The sequence below is a fragment of the Drosophila sulfurigaster genome, chromosome 2L, assembly GCF_023558435.1.
Source record: "Drosophila sulfurigaster albostrigata strain 15112-1811.04 chromosome 2L, ASM2355843v2, whole genome shotgun sequence".
NCBI classification, from domain to species: Eukaryota; Metazoa; Arthropoda; class Insecta; order Diptera; family Drosophilidae; genus Drosophila; species Drosophila sulfurigaster.
In genome coordinates, this window is record NC_084881.1 from 15,633,819 (window position 1) to 15,655,368 (window position 21,550).

The window sequence follows — 21,550 nt, forward strand, 5'->3', positions numbered from 1 at the left end:
GCGCGCCGCAGATGAACAACAAAATCAACAAGCAACATCACAACTGAAATAAACATGGCCAAAACACTTGCCATTTGGCTAACGGCATTATAAATGATGCCATCGAGGAAAAGTGACGGTTGCCACTTGCTGTTGCATGTGGCAACCTGCACGTTACCACAGTTGCAAGTTGCAAGTTGCAAGTTCCAGTTGCAGTGTCGTCCTCGTTTCCCGCCTCAAGCCAAAATGCAAAATGCTGATTTCATTAAATTCCGGCTGGCAACCGCCTTTTGTCCCCCTCCCAATTTCAGGAGTGGCTACCAAATCGATCGATTGCATTTTATCGATTATGTGCATATCGAAATGGATAACGCCTTGGGGGCGAAAGACGTCTGCCAAAATCCAAGGTAGTTCCCATGCAGTCAATAGACCGATCGTGACAGCAAACAAAAATACAACAACTAACTACTACTAACAACAAAAAAAGAAAAAAATGAGTGAGAGAAAGAAAAGCCACTCAACGACAAAAAGCAAATAAACAAAAGTTACTTTTGGCCAATCATATTTTTTGAAAGGAGGGGAAGCAGGAAGGGAGTACGAGTCGAAATAATGTCATTGCCGGGCTCCAAATTATTGAATAAGCCAAACAATAACAACAACAAAGCAAGGCATACAAAACTAAATTAAAGAAATTCATAGCCAACTATTGCATTATGTCAAAAAATGGAAATGAAGATGGAAATGACGATGACGATGACGATGGCGATGGTATCCCAACAAGACCGTGAAGCTCATTATTAGCTAGCTTGCACAAACCAAAGCGAGTGAAAGAGTGACAGGGGGAGAGAGAGAGAGTGACAGAAAGAGAGGGAATAACAAAAGATTGGAGTGCATGAAGAAATGAAATAATAGCAACAACAGTCCAGTTACAGTCGAGACGAGTCGAGTCGAGTCCAGTTGCCCCCCTTTCCAGAGTGTGAATCCACAATAAAGAGCAACACCAACATCCACATGAACAAGTAAAGATACAAAACGACTCCGACGTCCACATTCATTGAAATTGAAAGTGAATCGTGCCACACGATCCGAACAGTCAGTCCGACGATGATGCGATCCTCCAAAAACCAAATGATCAAAATACTTGCTCGTAATAATACTATATAACAAATACAAATACAATACCACAAGTAAAATCAAAACAAAGACAGAAACCAAAGAGCGAGAAGTACATCTAAATGGTGTAATCATCAAGCAGCTTTCAAGATACTCTTGAATTTTGCAAGACAACTTGGGATGAACACTTCCTGGTGAATGTAAAAAATACTTGCACTTGTAACAACTCTTTTTACATTACTCAGTAACTCAGTAAAATATTATATGAAAGCATGCCAATAAAAATTCGCAGTTAACAAATTGATCTACTAAACTATTGACCCACATAAAGCAAGGCTTAGTTTATATTGAAGTGTAATTAATATATGTATATCGAAGATGCCTCTTTCTAATCACAATTGAGTCTATGACGAGTAGAGCAAGGGTATCGAATCAGTTAAAATTGAAAAGGAAAAAACAAAACGAAGAAGAAACGGTCAGTTGATGTTGCTGTCGCAGTCGCAGTCGACGTCTCTGTCACTGCTGCTGCTGCTGCAGCTGTTGGCGTCGCAGTCGCAGCTAGGAGCAGCGCCAACGTGATCTTCAGCTTCAGTTTCGGCTTCGTCTTTTGCTGTGACTTCGTCTTCGTATTCGTCTTCAGCTTCGTCTTCGGCTTGAGCTTCAGTTTCCCCCAAGACCCAGATGACTTGCCAGCTGCTCTTTTGCGTGTGTTTTTGTTATTGTTATTGTTGCGGTGGCTGAGCTGCTGCCGCGGTTGCTGTTGCTGCTGTTTTGTTGTTGTTTGCTGCTGTTGCTGCTGCTTTTGCTGCTTGTGCTCTTGTTGTTTTACGCTGTTTGTTATTGTTGCAGAGTTGGGCTTGTTGTTATTGCTGCTGCCGTTTTATACATTTCAATTTCTTCATGGTTATGCGCTCTTTACCAACTGCTTGCTGCGCTGCTTCGTCGTCTGCTTGCGCTGCGGCTGTCGCCGGCGTCGCTGCTGAATTTTACTTAATTTTTATTTCTCGCCACAGAGCGGCGGCGCGTATAAAAGAAACTGCAACAATCGTTGTGGCATGCAGTAAGAGTAAGAGGTTCCGCGTCGAACGAACGAACTCCCAACATTAAACGGATATACAATATATAGATATATATACTTATACTCGATCTATCACTAAGCATTATGCAGTCCAGTTGTGTGGTATGTTCTGTGTGTTTTGTGCTTCTCCCTCGTGACTCTGTGATATATAGTATGATGTTATATTGTTCTGTTCTTGTCTGTTCTGATGCAGATCGTGCTCGTCTTGGCCAGCGCAGCGTTGGTTGCCGCTCGCCCCGAACCACCCCGTGACACTTACAGCGCTCCTCCCTCGAGCAGCTATCAGCCAAGTGGACCAAGCGGCGGCTACGGTGCCCCAGCACCCCAATATGGACCGCCTCAGCAGCCGCCAGTGGTGCACAAGCACGTCTATGTGCATGTGCCACCACCAGAGCCAGAGTACCAGGCTCCCAGGTGAGACAAGCGATCCCAATTAACCTCGAGTGTAGCTCGAAACTATCGTAGAAGCGATCTTTGCACAATTATATAACATTTTGGGAGTTTTTTTTAATTATAACCACTATTTATATAATCCTCATTTAGACACAGTTTTTGGGGAATTTAGATTTCTCACTTAAAACATTTTGCAAAGTAAATTCTTTATATCCCATTCAAAGATTCGACTTAAAAAATGTTGAAATTCCATAACATTTATTAAACTTGCTTTTATAATAATTTTTCAAAAGAAGCGAAGGATAAATATTCAATTTTTATTTAAAAACTCGCCAGTCTTTAAAATTCTTTGACTTATATGGAACATTCCATAGTATTTTTAAATACAACCTCTTTAAAAGAAGCGAATATTTTTGGCAAACTATTTTTTCAAATTCCAATGCAAATATTTTATTTTATCTTGCAACATCTCTAGAGCATCATTTACCTCATCAATTTCAATAATCCTTCATTATCTGCAATTTATTTTTTAATTTCCTATATATTACCTCACAACATTTATGAAGTCTTAAATTTATGCAATTCATCCATAGAATGAAAAGAGTTTTTTGTTTATAATTTCTCACCTTTGGCAAGTCTTTAATTATGTTTGTGCCATTTTAATAATAGATGTACCGCTTCTGCATAATGATAATCTGCAAGATAACTAGTTATCCAAATAATCCACTTCGCTTTAATAACGATGCCACTCATTTCGCTTGGTTTACCATTATATAGTATGTTATTCCAAAATGAGTTGTCGTGTTGCGAAAATCCCACAATTCATGGGGTTCGTTGCTGTGACACAGATGGAGTTTTTTTCTGTTTTTTGTGTGTTTGAATACATACATAAGTAGTTAGTACTTTGTTAATATCTCAGTTGCAAAACACCCAACTTTAATCATCTAATCTGGCTCAGGGCCCCATCCACAACCAGATGATTGCCACATTGCGTTTTTTGCATTATCATTTGCGGACAGACAAACTTCCAGTGAAGGGGTTTTACTATTTGAATTTCAATTTCAATTACAAATGTAATTTCCATTTCGATTCCAAATTTAATGTGCGGTATTTGTCAGGCGGGCACTTCGTAAATTATTTAATACCCCGCAGTTGTCTCTGTTGCACTCACGTGTTTAACGCTGTATTTAATAGTAGTCACTTGCTTAGTTTTGTCATTTGTGTAGCGTCTTCGTCTTTCTTTTTCTTCTTCAGCAAGGGAGAGTCGGGTGAGTGAGAGTCGGGTAATCTTAATTACCAGTGGAAAGATATGGTGATGAAGACAGCTAAAGCGTGACTACAATGTTACCTAAGTTTACTTTACTTTACTTTACTTTACTTTATTCGAGGCATTTCCAAAGCTAATTATTGCACTCGTGCACTGTGCAGGCGGCTTTAACTTTAGCTTCGCTTCGGGGACAGGAACACACAATTACCATAGAGAGTACACACCACTTTATATAAGAGTCTAGAGGGATTTTTGCGCTTGTGGTAATCGTTGTTAGAGCGCTGTGGGCGGTAATTGTGACAGGTCGTTATTAGCCAGCCGATAAACAAGTTTTCTATGGGTCGGGCCTTTGGTCTTGGCCATAAGCACTTTGTTTTTTTTTGCATATGTTATATAAAACCCTTCTCCTTTCTCTCTATCCCCGATTATGATGATAGGAAACCTCTGTATGTGCCGCCACCACAGAAGCATTACAAGATTGTGTTCATCAAGGCGCCGTCGCCACCTGCACCAACTGCACCCATAATTCCTCAGTTCCCCCAGAACGAGGAGAAGACTTTGGTCTATGTGCTGGTCAAGAAACCAGAGGAGCAGCCCGAGATTGTCATCCCAACGCCAGCGCCCACGCAGCCCAGCAAACCGGAGGTCTACTTCATTCGCTACAAGACCCAGAAGGAGGAGACTGGCCCATATCCCAACAGCATTGCTCCTCCCTCGGAATACGGTGCTCCTGCCGCTCCGCCAGCTCCCTCGGCGCCCAGCAGCTCGTATGGTGCGCCTTCCCACTAAGTTGGGCGTTGGACTTGTGGAATCCTCCTCAGCCAGTCCATATATCATGGTTATTCCCATTGAAAAACAAGCTACACATCATGGTTTTTGTTCATCTCTTTTATTTTTGTTTTTGGTTTCATTTCAACAAGTAGAAAGAAAAAAAAACGATTTAACGTGTGACAAAGTTTACGATCTACGAACATTATCCCCCCAAACATTACTCCCCACAAAACACCCCTCATTATTGTTGTTGTTTCTTATGTAATTTTTACCTCTAAACATTCTCCAATAGGCTGTTTGTTTCAATTTGTTTGTGTAATCTTAAGTACATAGTTGTTTAAGCACATGCGTTATATACCAAGATTTATCGACTATATATCTCACATATTCGACTATATATATATATATATGATACTATATATACTCGTACACACGATACATTCATCGCAAATGCATTTCAACTAGGCAAATACCTAACGAACTACTTTCAGTACATTTTTGTTGTTGTTGAGCACGAGGATAATTGTGTGCAAATAATGCAAACACACGAAAAACAAACAAAAAAATTTACAAAACGAAACAAAAAAGAAGAATGATACTCAAGTATATATTGTATATGTGTATAAAATGAATGGAAAAAGTGAAATAAAAAGTTTAACAACTTAACATAAATATTAGCTGTCTGACTGTCCTTACATAACCTCAAATACTTTCAAAATTCAAAGCGTTGCCATACGGTGTACAAAAATAACGGAATTTCCTACAGTTAACAGTGCTTGCCAAACTGTGAAATACGCAATACGAAGCTATCATAAAATATTTGATGATGTGGTGAGATTATCAAATATAAGCATAATAAAATTGTAATGATGATGATGTATTTAAAAGCAGTTTATAGGACACAGACATTTAAGTGTTTTGCAGAGTTTTGGACATTTAGGAAAAACACTTTGAAGTGCAGTTAAGAGCAGGCTTCAGTTGCGCAACTTTAATTGAGACATATTGTCAGACTCGGCAGCAATAACAACACTTTTAACTGCTTTAGGACTCCCCTTATTGCTTCCTGTTCAAAGCCCACCCTAATCCCCGCCGTCCCTTCTCCCCCCCCTTCGACCATTTCTATCCACTCGCAGATAGATGCTTTTAAATACACACACTCAACGGACTCTACTCGGCTGTCAAATGTAAGCGAACTTAAAACACGTCGTTTGCATTTTGGGGCCTCTGCCTCCCGCTACCCGTTGCCCATGCGGCACTTAAGTGACGCTTCAGCTTCTCAACTATCGTCAGTGAGTGTCTGTGTGCGTGCTTTTTGCTCCTCTTTCCCCAATGTGTGTGTGAGTCGGTGTGTGTGTGTTTTTTTTAGCATTTTGATGTCTACAATATAAACATCATTTGCGTTGTTCCTTTTGTTTTAGCCTCGCTGATTTTGTTTACCTGCGCTTTCTAACGGCACTAGGCAGTATGGAAGAGAGCGCACAGCGGCCGTCTGTTCTGGCTTGCACTTGCTCCGTCTGCTCTCTTAGCAGCCCAAAAGCGAAAGTCCAACCCCAACAATGCCACAGCACTGCCAGCATAAACTAAAGCAAGTGGGCGCTCTCACTCTTTCGTTCTCTCACTTTGAGTTGCGCATGCGACGTGTGTGACAGCAAAGAGCAAATGTTCAACGTTCTCTTTCGAATGGGAAGTTTGGTGTTGGGCGCCGCGCTGCGTTTCAGTTGCGATTGTAATGCCAACGTTGACGGCACGCGTCGAATGGCGTTCGGCGTTCGCGTCGCGAGTTGTTGTGCTTTGAGAACAAAATGAAATTGTGTGTGTTTTTTGTCGTTCAAGCGCAGGCTGAATTTTGAAGAATCGTAAATCGAGCACACTGAATGAAATATATAAATCATGAATAAGCAAATCGAAGAAGAAGCCAAAGCGTCGCAGCCAAAGATGAAATCAACAACAACCAGAAATTGCCAGTCATAAAAAAAGGGTTTGTTGTGTGTCTTACGCTCTCTATACAAGTGTGTGTCTGTGTGTGTGTATGTTCGTTCTTGTGTTGTGCTAATATTGTTGCCCATACAATGCCATGGCATTCTCCCCCCCCAACCACCTCTTCCTTTCCCTTCCCCACCCTTGCACACACCACATCATTCAGTTCGCCATCGTTGTTGTTGCCGTTGCGTACAATTAGAAGGCATTGCCAATCGATTTGTGTGAAAAGCCAAAGCTCAAAAGGTGGACGCCAAGGAAGTTGGTGGCATGTGGCATGTGGCAGGTGCGCGCAGTCTGAAAAATGAAGTTCAACTTAAGCCTGAAGTTGCCAGTCATGCAGTGTCGTTGTCGTCCTAGACGTGCCACCCAAAAAAAGGGACAATATTAATGAAAAGACGTTGCAAAAAATGTCACGTTCCCCCATTTGAATGATGATCAAGTCGCAAGGTCCCCCAAGAAGACCCGAGAAGAAAGAAAGGTCTCCATTCCCCACATAAATAATAAATTTCTCATCTCTCACTTAAAACTAATTGGCAAATAAAGCATTAAAATATAATCTTCAAAATATACTCAACAAACAACTTGAAAATTACGCCAATATGCTGAATTGAAATTCTAACTAAAATTTATCTCAAACATAAATAATAAATTTGTCATCTCTTACTTAAAACTAATTGGTCAATAAACCATCTTCAAATAAACTCAACGATATGTTGAAGCTAACTCAAAAGTGCGAAATTGAAATTCGTATTTATTTCTTTCCTATATTAATAACACATTTGTCAACTGTCACTTAAAACTAACTGGAAAATAAACCTTTTAAAAAGAACTGAAAAATAATTTAAAATCATCTCGAAAATAACTCAAATATGCGAAAATGAAACACAAACTAAAGAAAACTGAACTGAAAGCAAATTGCCGCATTTAATGGACGATGCTACAAGTGAATAAAAGTACTCAGACTCAGTGAATCATATGAGTGTGTGATGATAGTGAATGGTGAATGGTGAATAGTGCATGGCTGAAGCATATGCCCAATAAACAGATGGTAATAACCATAAAGAGAAAGTGTTATAGCCCCTCCTTGGCTTGCCAACAGCTTCGTCCTTTTGCATCCTTTTGCCTTGCCGTCCTTTTGCCAAAAATCACAATTTATGACAGCCACTGCGAATGCTGACCATAAAATCCTTGGCAAACGAGCATAAAACATACAAAGTGGAGAAGATGTTTATGTTCTTCTCATAAGGATTGAGGATTTATACTCACTCTGTCTTTGTCTTCTGTCATCTCGCCAGGATAGTAAAGGAACCCAAAGTGCTTCCATCATAGAAACAAACTCCATAACCATGGACACCGATAACCGCGGACGACATCCAGCCATGAACACCAACATCAACAACAGCAGCAGTGGCGCCACCAACAGCATACCTCGTAATGGAGGCTTCTGTGGTGCACTGCAGCGTACCCCTCCCCCAATGCCCCCTGGCCTGGCCCGACGCCTCGCCAGTCGCGAATGCTACGGCGTGGGCAAAGTGAAAGTCATGCTACGGGTCGCGGACAAGGCGTCCTCCATCTCCAACTCCATCACGAACTCGGGGGGAACCCCATTTTATGGCCCTGGACAAGAAGAAGCGCCAGGTGACCCTCACAGATCCCAAGAACGTCTGCGTTCCACAAGCCCAGGAAAGGGCTCCCATGGTTGCCGCACCCAAGATGTTTGCATTCGATAATTTGTTCAGTGCAGAGGATAAACAGGTAAGAGCGAGCTGCAAGCATAGAAAGAAGAGAGTTAGATAGGAAATATTTATAGGAATACAAAACAGTAGAGCTTCTAAAATATTCCTAACGATAATATGGGGTAGTTGAAATTACTATTACGGAACAATACAGTTTAACAGATTCCAATGAAAGTTAAGAAATAAATTAATATTGTGAGTCGAGATGAAAATATAAGAAATTGGATATTAGGTGGTTAAGATTATTAAGACTTTTCCCAATTTGATGAAGTTGGGTAGTAAAAAAATCTAAAAGAAAATAATTTAAATGCCTTGTTAGATCTCTTTATGAAACTACGTTGCTCAGAAAACCTTCTCCAAATTAGACGTCATGATTGATCGACAAAAATTAAGCCTAAACTCTTATAACAGGAATATAATAGCCTATTTCCACTGCTTTCAGTTTTTTTACGTTTCGAACCAACTTTTTTTCTTATGGGTTTTTACATAGGGCGAAATTAAAATTCGACATGAACGGAAAAAAAACCGAAAAACCCGAGGTTTTTTGGTGCAGTGGAAATGGGTTATAATACATCATAAGTTACATTTGATCTTTAGTAAAAAACGAAAATCAAGCTTCTCTATAAGCACTATATATCCTATGTATATACAATTTCTTTCCCTACAGTCGGACGTGTGTGCGGCAGCTTTGAGCGAGGTTATACCTGCGGTACTCGAGGGCTCCGATGGCTGTCTGCTGGCCATGGGCTACCCGGGGGACTGGGCAACCGCAGACGGTGCTGGGCGATCTGGGATCTTCATCTTCGGGGATGTGCGCTTTAGGGGCAGCGCCGTGTGCCATCGCCTGGCTGTACAAGGGCATCCAGGAGCGACGACAGAAGAGCGGAGCACGCTTCTCGGTGCGTGTGAGTGCCGTTGGCGTTAGCGCGACCAAACCGGATGCTCTCTCCACGGATTTGCTCATCTCGCATGCCGCTGGTAAGCATTAAGGAAGCAAGCGCCACCTGTTTGCTGCCTGAGGGGCAAGTAGAGCGAGGGGGCGTTGCCAGGGTTATAAAAATGTGGGCGTGGGTCCCGTGTAATGTTGCCCCTGGGCCAGCTGATGATGGCGCTGCACAGCGATGTTGATGATGATGATGAGCATGGCGATGAGGCTGATGATAGTCAGGGGCTGCGACCCCCAATTTGAATAAAGTTAACCTGCTGGCTCCATGCTCCAAGGCTGAATGTTGCCCGCTGCCTTCTGCTTGCTGCCTGCTCCAATGGCTGCTAACTACATAGAGTGGCATTTATTCGCACATAAAACCTAATGCCCTTTTCATTCACTCCATGACGCCGACACAGAATCTGACGACTCCCCGGGGATTTATTTGCGTGACGACTTCCTTGGTGGCCCAACGGAACTACGTGCACCCACCGCCGAGCGTGCGGCCCTCTTCCTCGACTCGGCCCTCGCCGGACGCTTAAAAAAGTTCCGGCAACTCCGCTGCCACTGCCGCTGCCTCCAGCTCCAACTCTACAACCAATTCCAACTCCGCAACGAGCTCGAGCTCATCGACGGCGCTGGAGTCCGCCCTCATCTTTACGCTGCACGTCTACCAATACAGCTTGTCCCGCAAGGGGGGTGGTAAGTCATAGCTTCCTTTACTCCTGCTCCTTTCTCTCTATTCTACATCACGTCTCACTCCCTTTAACAATGTCAATTGCACACAGAGAGAAAAAAAGTATATACAATTTAATGATTTTCTTTGTTTAGATTTTACTTTAATATATTTCCCCGATTTGTTTTCAAAAGAAGATAAATTAGTCATTATTAAAATGAATAACGTATCTCACATTTATTTTTCTATTGATATAACTTTTGAATTATTTTGTTTTTCTTTTAAATGAAATATATGAAATTGTATCGGACGTAATCTCATGCTATCCTACTATTAATAAAGAAATTCGATCTGAATTTTACATTTGAAATTTAAGCAACACAAAATTCTTCTATTTATTCTTATTAAGTTTTGTTTGTCAGTTTGCTTTTTAGCCCTTTTAATTTTCATTCCCAACTTTTCTCTCAGTGTAATCATAGTCGCAGTTCTGTACATTGTTGTTGCCACTCAAGTGGCACGCTAAATGTTTCACTAGACGCCAGGCCATTAAAGTGTCGCATTTCTCTCCCCTTTCTCCCATTTTACTTCCCCCTCACACACTCTTGACACTCTCGACACTCACTCCCCACTCACTCCACTCACACACTCTTGTAGTTGCTGGCGGTCGCAGCCGTTTACATATCATCGACTTGGGCGGCTGTGCCAATCGCAACGGGGGTCTGCCGCTCTCGGGAATTGGCAACATACTGCTGGCCATATTGAGTGGCCAGAGGCATCCGCCACACAAGGACCACCCGCTGACGCCGTTGCTGAAGGATTGCCTGGCGCCCATTACCTGCCATGTGGCAATTGTCGCACATGTGCTGCACGCGCAAAGCTATCAGGATGCACTCTCCACCATCCAGATTGCCTCGCGCATCCATCGCCTACGGCGTCGCAAACATCGTGTTCCCATGCCCCTTGCTGTGGGTCTCGCTCAGGGCATGAATCCGGGAGCGGGTGGCTCGTCAGCCGGTTCAGGGGCGGATCCATCAAGCTCGGAGATCTCAGCAGACACAGTCATATACATGGGACCCCATGACGATGCCACCGACGGCGAACATCCGCCTGTCTATTTGCCATCGTTGAGTGCCGGCGACAATCGCGGATTGCTGAGCAAGGCGCTCAAGGGCAGCGGGGCAGAGAAGCCACCAGTTCAGGCACAACCCAAATCCAACTGTGCCAGTCCATTGATGAAGAAGGCTGCCCTCGAAAAGGGTAAGTACAACCAACAACAACAACAACATCATCAACGCACTCCCCCCAATTCATTAACCCGAGACTCAGCACAGCACAGCAGAGGAAAAAACGCAAAAGACAAAAGAAAAGGACAACGGAAAAGACAGAAAACAGTGAAGCTGGCAAGATGAAAAGCAGAACATGCGATTGATGGGAATTGCTTATGAGATTTTAATTGAAATTCCTGAACTCATTAGGTCTATGCACCGCAGGGTATTCTTCACACAGTCCTTGCCAGCTGCACAAGGACAACAACATGCGAATGCGATCGATTCATTGAGGAATACGCTTCACAGCTCGCTTGCCTTGTCTTTAACCAGACATTGTCTACGCTTCACTAGTCTATCGAACACCCAAGTTGCAAAGGCTTTTTGTTGAATGAGTGGAAGCCAACGTGGTTTCAGAGCAGTACAATACACTATCAAAGACATAGCTATTATTTACACTTCTCTTAACTATCTCAATTTTCTTACAAATTATTGTATGCAATAGTTATCCAATTTGTTTGGCTTTGACACATTTATTGCCTTTATCAAAAGAACATAATTTATAACAAATTTCATCAAGATAACTTCAAGGCTGTGGAAATGGTAATAATAGAGTAGCAGGACACACAGTTAGCCTAGATTGTTCATACTTTATGGGTTATTTTTATAAGGGTATGCTTGAAAACTATCTGATGAGTTATTCTTTTCAATGAGGAATATAATAACATTAAGTACAGCCTCCCTTGCACCTTAAGGACTAACTACACTAATAAAAACCCTTTTAAAACGATATAATAATAATCGACTTCCGCCTAGACTGAACTTCCACCCTTCTTCCTAAGGGTTTAGTTTTCATCACATTGCTGACTAAACGAACTGACTAAAACCTTCTAGAGGAATCATACAATAATCATAACTAAACATATTTCTACCCACATTTCACCCCAATCATAGGTACATTCTCTTACCTGCCTTCGCATTCCTCTCCAGCCAAAAAACAACAAGCCACGCTGAGCTCCACTGGCAGCCTAAAGCGACATAATAATTCTGGCAATGCTGCCACCAGCTCCGCCATGGCAGCACACAGTAGTTTGGTACATGAACAGGTGCCACCAGGTTCGCCTCTGCCACGTCACATGTGCTCCAAGTCATCCAATATGCCCACGCCAAAGGGATCGCCACTGCGGCGTCCACACGGCTCGACGCCAGGTGCAGCACTGGAACAGCTCGAGGCGGGCATGCGAAAGATTACCGAGGAACAGTGGATCGATGGACCGCGTGTCTCGCGCGCCAAGGTGGCGGAAGCGAGACATCTGATGCGTGAGGTGAACCACGTGAAGCAGTGTGAGACCTGGGTGGATGGCCCGAAGTCATCTCAGTCGTGTCGTTCACTCACTGCGGGCAATCTGCCGACGGCCAACCAGACACAGGGCTATGGCTTCATGGATGCGCACAAGAAGACCATGATACGTCAGTGGGTGGAGAATCAGACCACGCAAGTCTTCCAGAACACAGCGTCCGCCAGCAATTCGCCAACGGCACTGCACTTGAAGCTATCGCAACTAAAGCAAAAATCACTCGATTTGCCAGCGGAGCGAACTGCTTTTCAAGCGGAAGCGGAGTTTGATAGTCTGCCGCTGCTCATGGGTAGCCAGGATGTGCCACAGGATGGCGATGATCAGGATAGCGGACCGTCAGAAGTGCCGCCAGCGTTGCCGTTGCTCGATGATCCATTGGTGGGCTCCAGGGACATTTCCCACGACAGTCTGCATCGCATGCTGTCGCGTCATGTGTCGCGTGAACAGCTGCAGGAGGCGGAGTTGGCTGCTAGTCGGAGCAGCTCGCAGCATCCGTCGCAACGCAGCATTGACTGTGGACTGCAGGTGACGGAGGAGGAAATTGCACGCACAATGGCTAGGGAAAGGGAGCGGGACAAGGAGAAGGAACAAGCGCATCCCTTGGCGACGTTGAGTCACTGCGACAACTTGAGCTTTGTGTCCAGCTTCAACATGGCCTGTGAGTCCTTCAGCGAGTGTGGCGAACGCGCGAGGTAAGCAACCAAATAAGTGCCTAAATAAAGAACGAACGTACTCTGATTGCAAACCACTAAGGGAATAATTCAGCCAAACACACTTTATTTAATATTTCTAAAAGTAGAAGTATTCTATGGGGTAGAATGGTATTATAACTTTGTGCCGGCAGGAAATGTATGTAACAGGTAGAACGAGGCATCTCCGACCCTATAAAGTATATATATTCTTGATCAGCGTCAACAGCCTAGACGATCTAGCCATGTCCGTCTGTCTGTCTACCCGTCTGTGTGTATGTCCGTCTGTCCGTATGAAACACTGGATCTCAGAGACTATAAGAGATAGAGCTATCATTTTTTATATATTATATTTATTTATATTTTTTGACAGCATTTGTTATGTTTGCACGCAGATCAAGTTTGTTTCAATTTTTTGCCACGCCCACTTCCGCCCCCGCAAATCAAAAAAAATCGATTAACAAGCGTAATTTTGGTATATACAATAATTGTTATAATAGTTATGATTCCTGAAAATTTGGTTGCGATCAAATAATAATTGTAGAAGTTATTAAAGAAATATGGGCAAAAACGCCTACTTACTAGGGGTCTGAGTTGCTTTGGCCGACAATCTGGTACATTGTGGCGTCTATCGTATATTTTGAATGCGGTACTATATCAACATACCAAATATTCCATTTGGTATATTTTTAGTATTTTTGCACTGTATTCGGTATATTGTATCAAAGCTGAAATATTGTTTCTAGAATTTGGTAAAGAAACTTAAAAATCTAAATTGTTTCTTAAAATTAATTTTTCTGGAAACTAACGTTATCTGTATGTTTTTCCTCTCTTCTCTTTGGCAGACATCAATTCGATCAGCTGGCGCGTCTACACGAGATCTTCACCTCCCAGCTGGCCATGGCCGAGGTGACGCCCTCGGCGGCACTCTATCGCACCGATGTCGGGAGCGTGTTCAGTGAGCCCGCCTTTCGCTTCAACGTCGGACAGAGCAGCGTCTGCAGTGAGCCCGCCTATCGCCTCACGCCCAGTCCGCCCAAGCAGCCGTCGCACAGTCCCAGTCAGGGATCGCTGCCCAGCTTGAATGGCATTATGGAGATTGCGGGCATGGATGACTATGCGTTGCTGCGTCAACCGGACGGTGCCTCGGATCCCAGTTTGCCCAAGAGCGAGAAACGCTTTGCGCCGCAGCACGATGACATCAGTGAGCTGGAGGAGAAGTCGATGGCAACGGCGGGCGGTAGACGTAACTCCCTCGAGGATGCACAGCACAAGCTCAACGAGATCACCAACATCTTGCCACTATCGGCACAATCGCGACTGCCGCTGCTGCCGTTGAACACTAGCTCCGAGGCCTATGACAGTGGCCACGATTCTTCGACGCCGCGCACCTCGAAGCATTCGGGGATCTCGAGGCGAGCGGAGAGCGGTTATCACAGTGTGGCGACAGTGCGCGACTCGGATGAGAGCAGCTTTGCCTCGGGCATGTCGAAGAATCAGCGACATCGCATCACCATATCGGGTGGCAGCCAAGGTGGCAACTATCAGAGGCAGGGCAAGAAGCGAACGCGTCACGATGGCAGCGGCGGTGGCAACAAAGGACTCTGCAATTGGCTGCTCAATCCCTTCTCCTGCACGTATCCCGAGACTGAGGGCGAGATCAGTGATTTCTAAGTTTGGCAGCGAGATGACGAAGTTCGCACCCACCAAAAGATAGAGAGAGGAAGAGTAACTAGAGCTAGTCCAGCATTCAAATGGCCAAAGAGATTTACAAACACAAACACACACAGACACACATCATGATGACATATGGAGAACACACTTGCTTTGGTGGATCTCAACTATACACATACATATATATTGACAGCGACTGATTAACTTTTACTTGGCGCCGGCAGCCACAAAAACAAAAATCAATTTTAAATCGATTCGCAAAAGGCGAAGAATCGGTAATCGAATCTAATCTAACCCAACTACCTAATTATACCTTATATACATACCTATGCTATCAATGAGACGCCATTCACAACACTCATTCACTCAATCACTCAATCACTCACTCATTCACTCACTAATACACGCATAAGTTCAAACGGGGCTTTAAGCATCTTAAGTTGCCAGCTAGCATAATGAGAAATACAATTTTATGAGGGGGGCACTCAAGTGACGAACTCAAGTTTTTAACACTGATATCAATTCGTAACAATTAAGAGCGGCAGAATTTAATGATGCACACGAGTGCCCCCATTGTATCTATATACATATATATACATAAATATTTAAATCATATTCCAACTTAATCAGGCCACAATCACTATGTCTTTACAAGCGAGAAAATATGATAAACAAAATGGAAGTTAAAAGGAGAAGAGATGCATTATATACATATATATATCATATATACATACATACATCTATATATACATGCATATATATACATTAATATTACAACAACAACAGCAAAAAAGAAGCTATTTATTGTTTATTTTGGGTTATTCGAGAAAGAGAACGAAAACGAAATCAAGAGAATAGGAGAAGATGGAAAATTGTATGCTAAATGTTAAATGTTTGCTTATTCAAACACTTTATTGCCAATTATAAGTTACAAAATGTTTAAATTAATTGTTAGTTAGCTAAAGTTATACATCTACTAAAACAAACACACAAATACACACACAAACACAAAAAACGAAGGGACAACTGCAAGAAGAGCATGAAGAACAAGAACCACTGACTATAAACGGTTTTTTCGATGTAGACAAATGTTAAACATACAATTTTGTTGCCATTTTTGCCTAATAAAACTATGTTACCAAAACAAACGAACGAAACGTAAAAAATTCAACAAAAAAATACAAAAAAAACAAAAACAACAAGAAAACGATATATATATTATATGTATATTTATCAGAGAGATATTGTCTAAGGAGCAGATGCAAATTTTATGAAGCTAAACTAAACTAATGAATAAACTAATACACACGCATTACGAGTACTTATATATATATATACATATACATATATTAAATACATACGCATTATGTATTCTTATTATTATGCATACATACAGCAAATACAAATACAAATTATGCATACGCCGCGTATTGCCAGACGACAGACGCCTCAAGGTATGCAACAGTTTTTTGCGCGTTTCTCTCATACAATAATAGCTAAATTTTTGCATCAATCAGCGAGTTATCATTATTATTATTATTATCATTGCCATTTTCAATTGTTTTCTCATTTAATAATAATAATAATAATACATTCCTTCATTGCCTTTTTAGTCGCATTCATCACACATAAGAAAACAAAACATAAAACATAAATGAATATTAAATTAAACCACAATGAAAATGAAAAAAAAAAATGAAATGAAAAAGCGAAAGCAACAAAAAAAAAAAAAAGATGAGAATGAAAAATCAACACTAATTGTATTGCATTATTATGTATTTCGTATTATTCCAATTATCAAGCGTAGTAATCACCAAGGCTATACTTTAATCACAAACCGCTACCCGCTACCCCCTCTCTACACCCAGCCCCCCGTTTACGCCCTCAATTCTTTCAACAACAAAGATACAACATAACAACACACACACACACACACACTCATATACATACATACATACAATATCATATATGTGTATGATGATGATGATTCGTCGACTTCGACGCTGAAATACAGACTAATTATTTTTTATAATATAAACAAATTGACAGCTGGTTTTATTGCAACATTCTCTGTATGTGTGTGTGTGTGCTCTAGGTGTGGGAGTTGCGCATGTGTGCGTGTGTGTGTAAGGAGTGTGCATCAGTTGGCCAAATAAAGTTGACGTTTTATAGATAGAGACATGTGCGATGCCAGGACATATATCTCAAAGTGCCTACAACCCCCTGGACTGCTCGTAAGTGGAAGTGGAACAACAGTGGGAGGAGAAGACGAAAGTTCAACAATAAAACAGGCTAGAAAAACTGCCAGCTTCTTTTTGTGTTGAAACATCGAAGCACCAAATACTCTAGAGTCAAGTTTTAATCGAGTTGATTTTATGACTTGAAGGTGAATTACTTTTATGACTGCAATCCGACTTAAAAAGGATAAGTATTCAAAACAAACCAAACTTAACTTATAAACAGTTTTTATAGAAATGGACATAACGAAACTACAAAGATTTTCTTTTTTAATGCTCAACTTTGCTTATAATCACATAAACAGAAATAAGATTGTACAAAATTTGAATAATTCTTGAGACGAAATGGTAAAAAGTGTGATTGCAAATCTTGATTTAAGATTTAAGCGATATTAAAAAATAAAAAATATAAATATGTATGAGTATATTGATATTTTATTTTTAAAGAGTGCAAACATCGAGATTTGCAATCTACTTTTTAATCTAGAATGAAACATACTTGAATCAAGATTTCAATCTAAAAATAAAAGTTTTGTATTCTTAAAAATCAAAATTAAGCATAAAAATCTTGATTTAAGATTTCTTTAACATAAAAATCTTATTTCAAGATTGTAATTTTAAAGATAGAAAAAAATCTTAATTCGATTTTCTAAAATTTTTCTCTCTGTGTGAGAGAAATATTTACCCAATAAATACAAAACACATTTAAAATTGTTGCTCGTTAACAGTTTGCAATATAAACAAATAATTCGTAAACATAAATTTTCGCAGCAATTAAATAAAATCAGATCGGATTTCATAGTTATTTTTGGCTTAATCAGCACGAGTAATTGTAAGTCACTTAAAACAGCAGCAGCAGCAGCAGCTTTCATTTAGTAATGAACACTAACAATAAATATTGTCAGCATTTAATTTATGGCTAAGTAGTTAATCCAATTGCAACGCCCTTCCAATTCCAATTGCGTCTAGTCAAACGCGATGCGATAGTTGTGTTGGCCACGTGGTGAGAGTATGGAGCAATAAAATGTGTTGGCACCTTCTGGCGAATGCCGCGCTATGGTATAGTACAATGCGAATACTCGTATAAGTAGAGCTTACTCCCACCCTCCTCCTAGGCACACCCCTTCCTTCCATGCCCAGGCTCGCCACCCCGCAGCGATTTTTCTTGTTTGCTGGCTTCGTCTTTTGTCTGCCGCCCTTTTCGTGTACTACGTGAAAAGAAAAACGTCGTCGTCGCCGTCGTCGTCGTCGTTGCTGTCGTTTCTTTTTGTGCTTTTACAACCCTCTTATCAGGAAAACTTTAAATTTTCGCATTTTCGCAATTCGCAGTTGCCAGTTGGCAGTTGGCAGTCACAAATGCAAATGCTGCCCCGCCCCTACGCCCCCAAACGTCGACGACGACGACAAAGTAAAGACTTCTTGCCTTCATTTTCTGTTCAGCTACGGCAGCGTCGCCATATGTTGCCAATTGAGGCGAAAATCGAAAACGCGTCTAAGCGGATTGTTTATGACCCTTTTCCCGTTCCTCCCTTCCCCTCCCCTTCCTCTTCTTACCCATTACTTTCTCAGCCCGGATAACTGGGAGTAGGATAACGCTAGAAAGGATAACTGTTTCGAGGCACGAGGACAGCACTGTCACCTTTTAATTATGGCTCGCAAATTATTTTCGAATTTTTCATCAAGTTGCGGAAATAAATGCTGACTGCAATTTCCCTCAAAACAGGATGGCAAAAGGATTCGAACCATATTTCTTTTGCACCCGCCCAACTTCTCGCTCGCTCGCTTAATTTTCCCATTTTTTCTTCGTTTTTTCCCCCATTTGTGTTTGTTTTCGTTTTTGGTTTTTTTTTATCCATTTTCATTCACCAGGTACCGTCCAGCTTTGGCATGACCTAAAAAAAAAAATATTCACACTCACTTCACTTGTCAAGTTGAATAAAGCAAACGACAAGGGGGAAGGGGGTAGAGGGGGGCACCCTGCAGCGTCGGGAACGTGTCACAAAATATTATATATGCACATACATAAATGTATATAGGTTGCAGCACATATCTACCACATACATATATACACATATCTATGTGTGTACTCATTAAAATATATGTTCCACTTGCAATTAGAGTTTGTCATTTGACAGCGGCGGTTAATTCAAACATATATTGTTAACAAGCCCGCATTCCCGAGATATATAACTACAACTATATATATTTGTCTACTTCACATTTGTCTATACCTTTTCCAGCCAGACGCTGCTTTAATTAGTGCAACACACAAATTGACACTTTTGGGCAGCATCCTTTTGCGGACTCCAATTGCCACTTCACTCCTTTCACATGTAAATGTTGTTTACTCGAAAATACCCTAGACCCAGAAAAGCTTCTTATAACCGACATTTGAATATATTATTTACATTGCAAGTGCACTCTTCATAGACATTTCTTCCAGGGTATTTTATTTGCTCAGAGCATGCACTGGAGAGAAATACAAAACTGTCAATAATTAGTTAAACATTGCAAGTTTAATTTACGGTCTTGAGCCACTTAAAGTGAAGTTCAGAGTTGCCCGGGTTTATGTAGATTTTGAAAATACATTGATAGCAATAAGTTGAGCAGTTTGTTAAACTGAAAAGCGAAATAAATTGCCTCTACTTTAGCATAGTTAAGCACAACTTATTTGCCACAGATAAATTGAATACACACGATATATAATAAATCATTCGAGAGAATATATTTTAAATTTGATATATGTTTCCTATGTTTCTCAATATGCGCAAAATTTAAGGAACAGAACTAATTGATAATATTATTAAAATAAGTTTTTCTACTCGCAACTCATTGAGTAGAAGACTATTTGGTATAGTTTGCACTTTATAGTATATTTTAGTACAATATCACCACACCTAAAATAGTTGTTGGTATATTTTAAATATTATACTGCACTATTTTGATTTTATTCAAAATGTGTAGCGCGTATCTCAAAGACGAACTTTCTCAATGCTTCACTTGTACAATTTGAATCATAATTTATATATTTATGTGCTTAAACTTAACGTCCAAATATGAAAACTATAAAAACTTGAATCTTTTATTAATAATGCTTCACTTCTTTATTCAATTCGAATCATAATTTCTATACTTATAACCATAAATGTAGCTTCCAAATAATTAAAAAGACTCGATAATTTGTAAAAGAATTTTGGAATTAATTTGGAATTTGTCTCCCTAAAAAAACACGCAAATTGTTTCAAAATTAGCTGGAATTGCAGCTGAAATTTCTGCTATGGTAATCACTATGACACACCAGCCAGAAAGCCAAACAAGTGCAGCAAGGGGACCAGAAACCAGGGACCAGGTCAAGGACTGGAGAGTGAGAAGAGGAGCGAAGTTGGCAGCTGATTAAGGGCGATGGCAATTACGAAAACATGAACAGCAATTGACTTGCAAGGCGTCTAATGAAACCCAATACGAAACCGGTGAGTTCGGGGAATTGAAATGACTGGTCGAAGCCTTAAAGCCACCTTTTGAAGTAGGAGTAGAAGTAGGAGTAGGAGGCGGGTTAACCACAAGACATGAGCACGATTTAATCGGCAGTCAAGACGTCTGCACGGCCAAGAAAATAGAAGAACAATGCACTGCCATAGACCAGCATATCCTCGCCCGTATTGTCATGGATGTTGTCAAGCACAACTGGCGTATACTTGATCACCACCATGGTGAAGGCCATGCGCATGTAGAGCGAACTCGACTCTCTCACAGCCAGATAGCCGAGTGACACAATGTTGCCCAGCAGCAGCAGATCACGCAGCGTCTCGGCGAGCCAACAATTCTTGCGTTCCTTCACCACGGAGCAGTGCAGATCGATCAGCAGCGGGAGCACAAAGATGCCATGACCGATGACCAAAGGTCCCACGCCCAGTCGTATTGTATACAACTCCATGTTGACCAACGGCAGCGGCACCAGCTCCAGAACACCGTGACTCACGTCGCGCAGCATTTGGAACTGTTCCGGATCACGATCGTTGCCATAGAAGCCACGCAGCAGGCCGAGCACAGCGACTGCTCCACCCACAACACAGGCACCAAAGGCAAAGGGATGCTTCAGCATCGACAGCTTTCTGGCCGTCAATCCCGAAGTGAGCAACAGCAGACTGTTGTAGATGATGCGAAGTCCAGAGCTTGACAACGGTTCGCTCATAACGAAGCCGTTTCACGAATTTTGACTTTTCGAATTGATTAAGTTCTAAAAGTAAGTCAGATTTAACAGTATTCAAAGCATTTCAAATAGAGCTAAACTTTTCTCCTACTTTGCCCATTAAATAATACTCATAAATCAAGGCAAAAGCTATATGCATATTAGCTAAAGTTTTAGCGTGAAACTGCAATTCGTTTTGCATTTGTAAATTAGTGTTGTT

The 21,550-nt window shown here is 41.4% G+C and overlaps 3 protein-coding genes across 3 annotated transcripts; 2 read left to right on the forward strand and 1 right to left on the reverse strand.

The window, feature by feature from the left end:
• The first annotated feature begins 2,141 nt into the window (after window positions 1-2,141).
• Window positions 2,142-5,273, forward strand: LOC133840000 (uncharacterized). Its single transcript, XM_062271656.1, has 3 exons — window positions 2,142-2,272; window positions 2,364-2,584; window positions 4,268-5,273. Exons 1-3 carry the CDS (start codon window positions 2,255-2,257, stop codon window positions 4,617-4,619), a joined length of 591 nt encoding a protein of 196 aa, XP_062127640.1. The 5' UTR covers window positions 2,142-2,254; the 3' UTR covers window positions 4,620-5,273.
• Window positions 5,274-6,604: 1,331 nt separating this feature from the next.
• On the forward strand, window positions 6,605-16,156 carry LOC133840011 (kinesin-like protein CG14535). The gene is given in 10 exon segments (XM_062271667.1): window positions 6,605-7,629; window positions 7,877-8,181; window positions 8,183-8,336; window positions 8,985-9,071; window positions 9,073-9,295; window positions 9,662-9,788; window positions 9,826-9,944; window positions 10,573-11,175; window positions 12,174-13,233; window positions 14,076-16,156. Coding segments are annotated over 10 exon segments (3,552 nt in total). The 5' UTR covers window positions 6,605-7,584; the 3' UTR covers window positions 14,905-16,156.
• A 4,067-nt stretch (window positions 16,157-20,223) lies between these two features.
• Window positions 20,224-21,416, reverse strand: LOC133850302 (uncharacterized). Its single transcript, XM_062286357.1, has one exon. It carries the CDS (start codon window positions 21,331-21,333, stop codon window positions 20,719-20,721), a length of 615 nt encoding a protein of 204 aa, XP_062142341.1. The 5' UTR covers window positions 21,334-21,416; the 3' UTR covers window positions 20,224-20,718.
• Window positions 21,417-21,550: the final 134 nt, after the last annotated feature.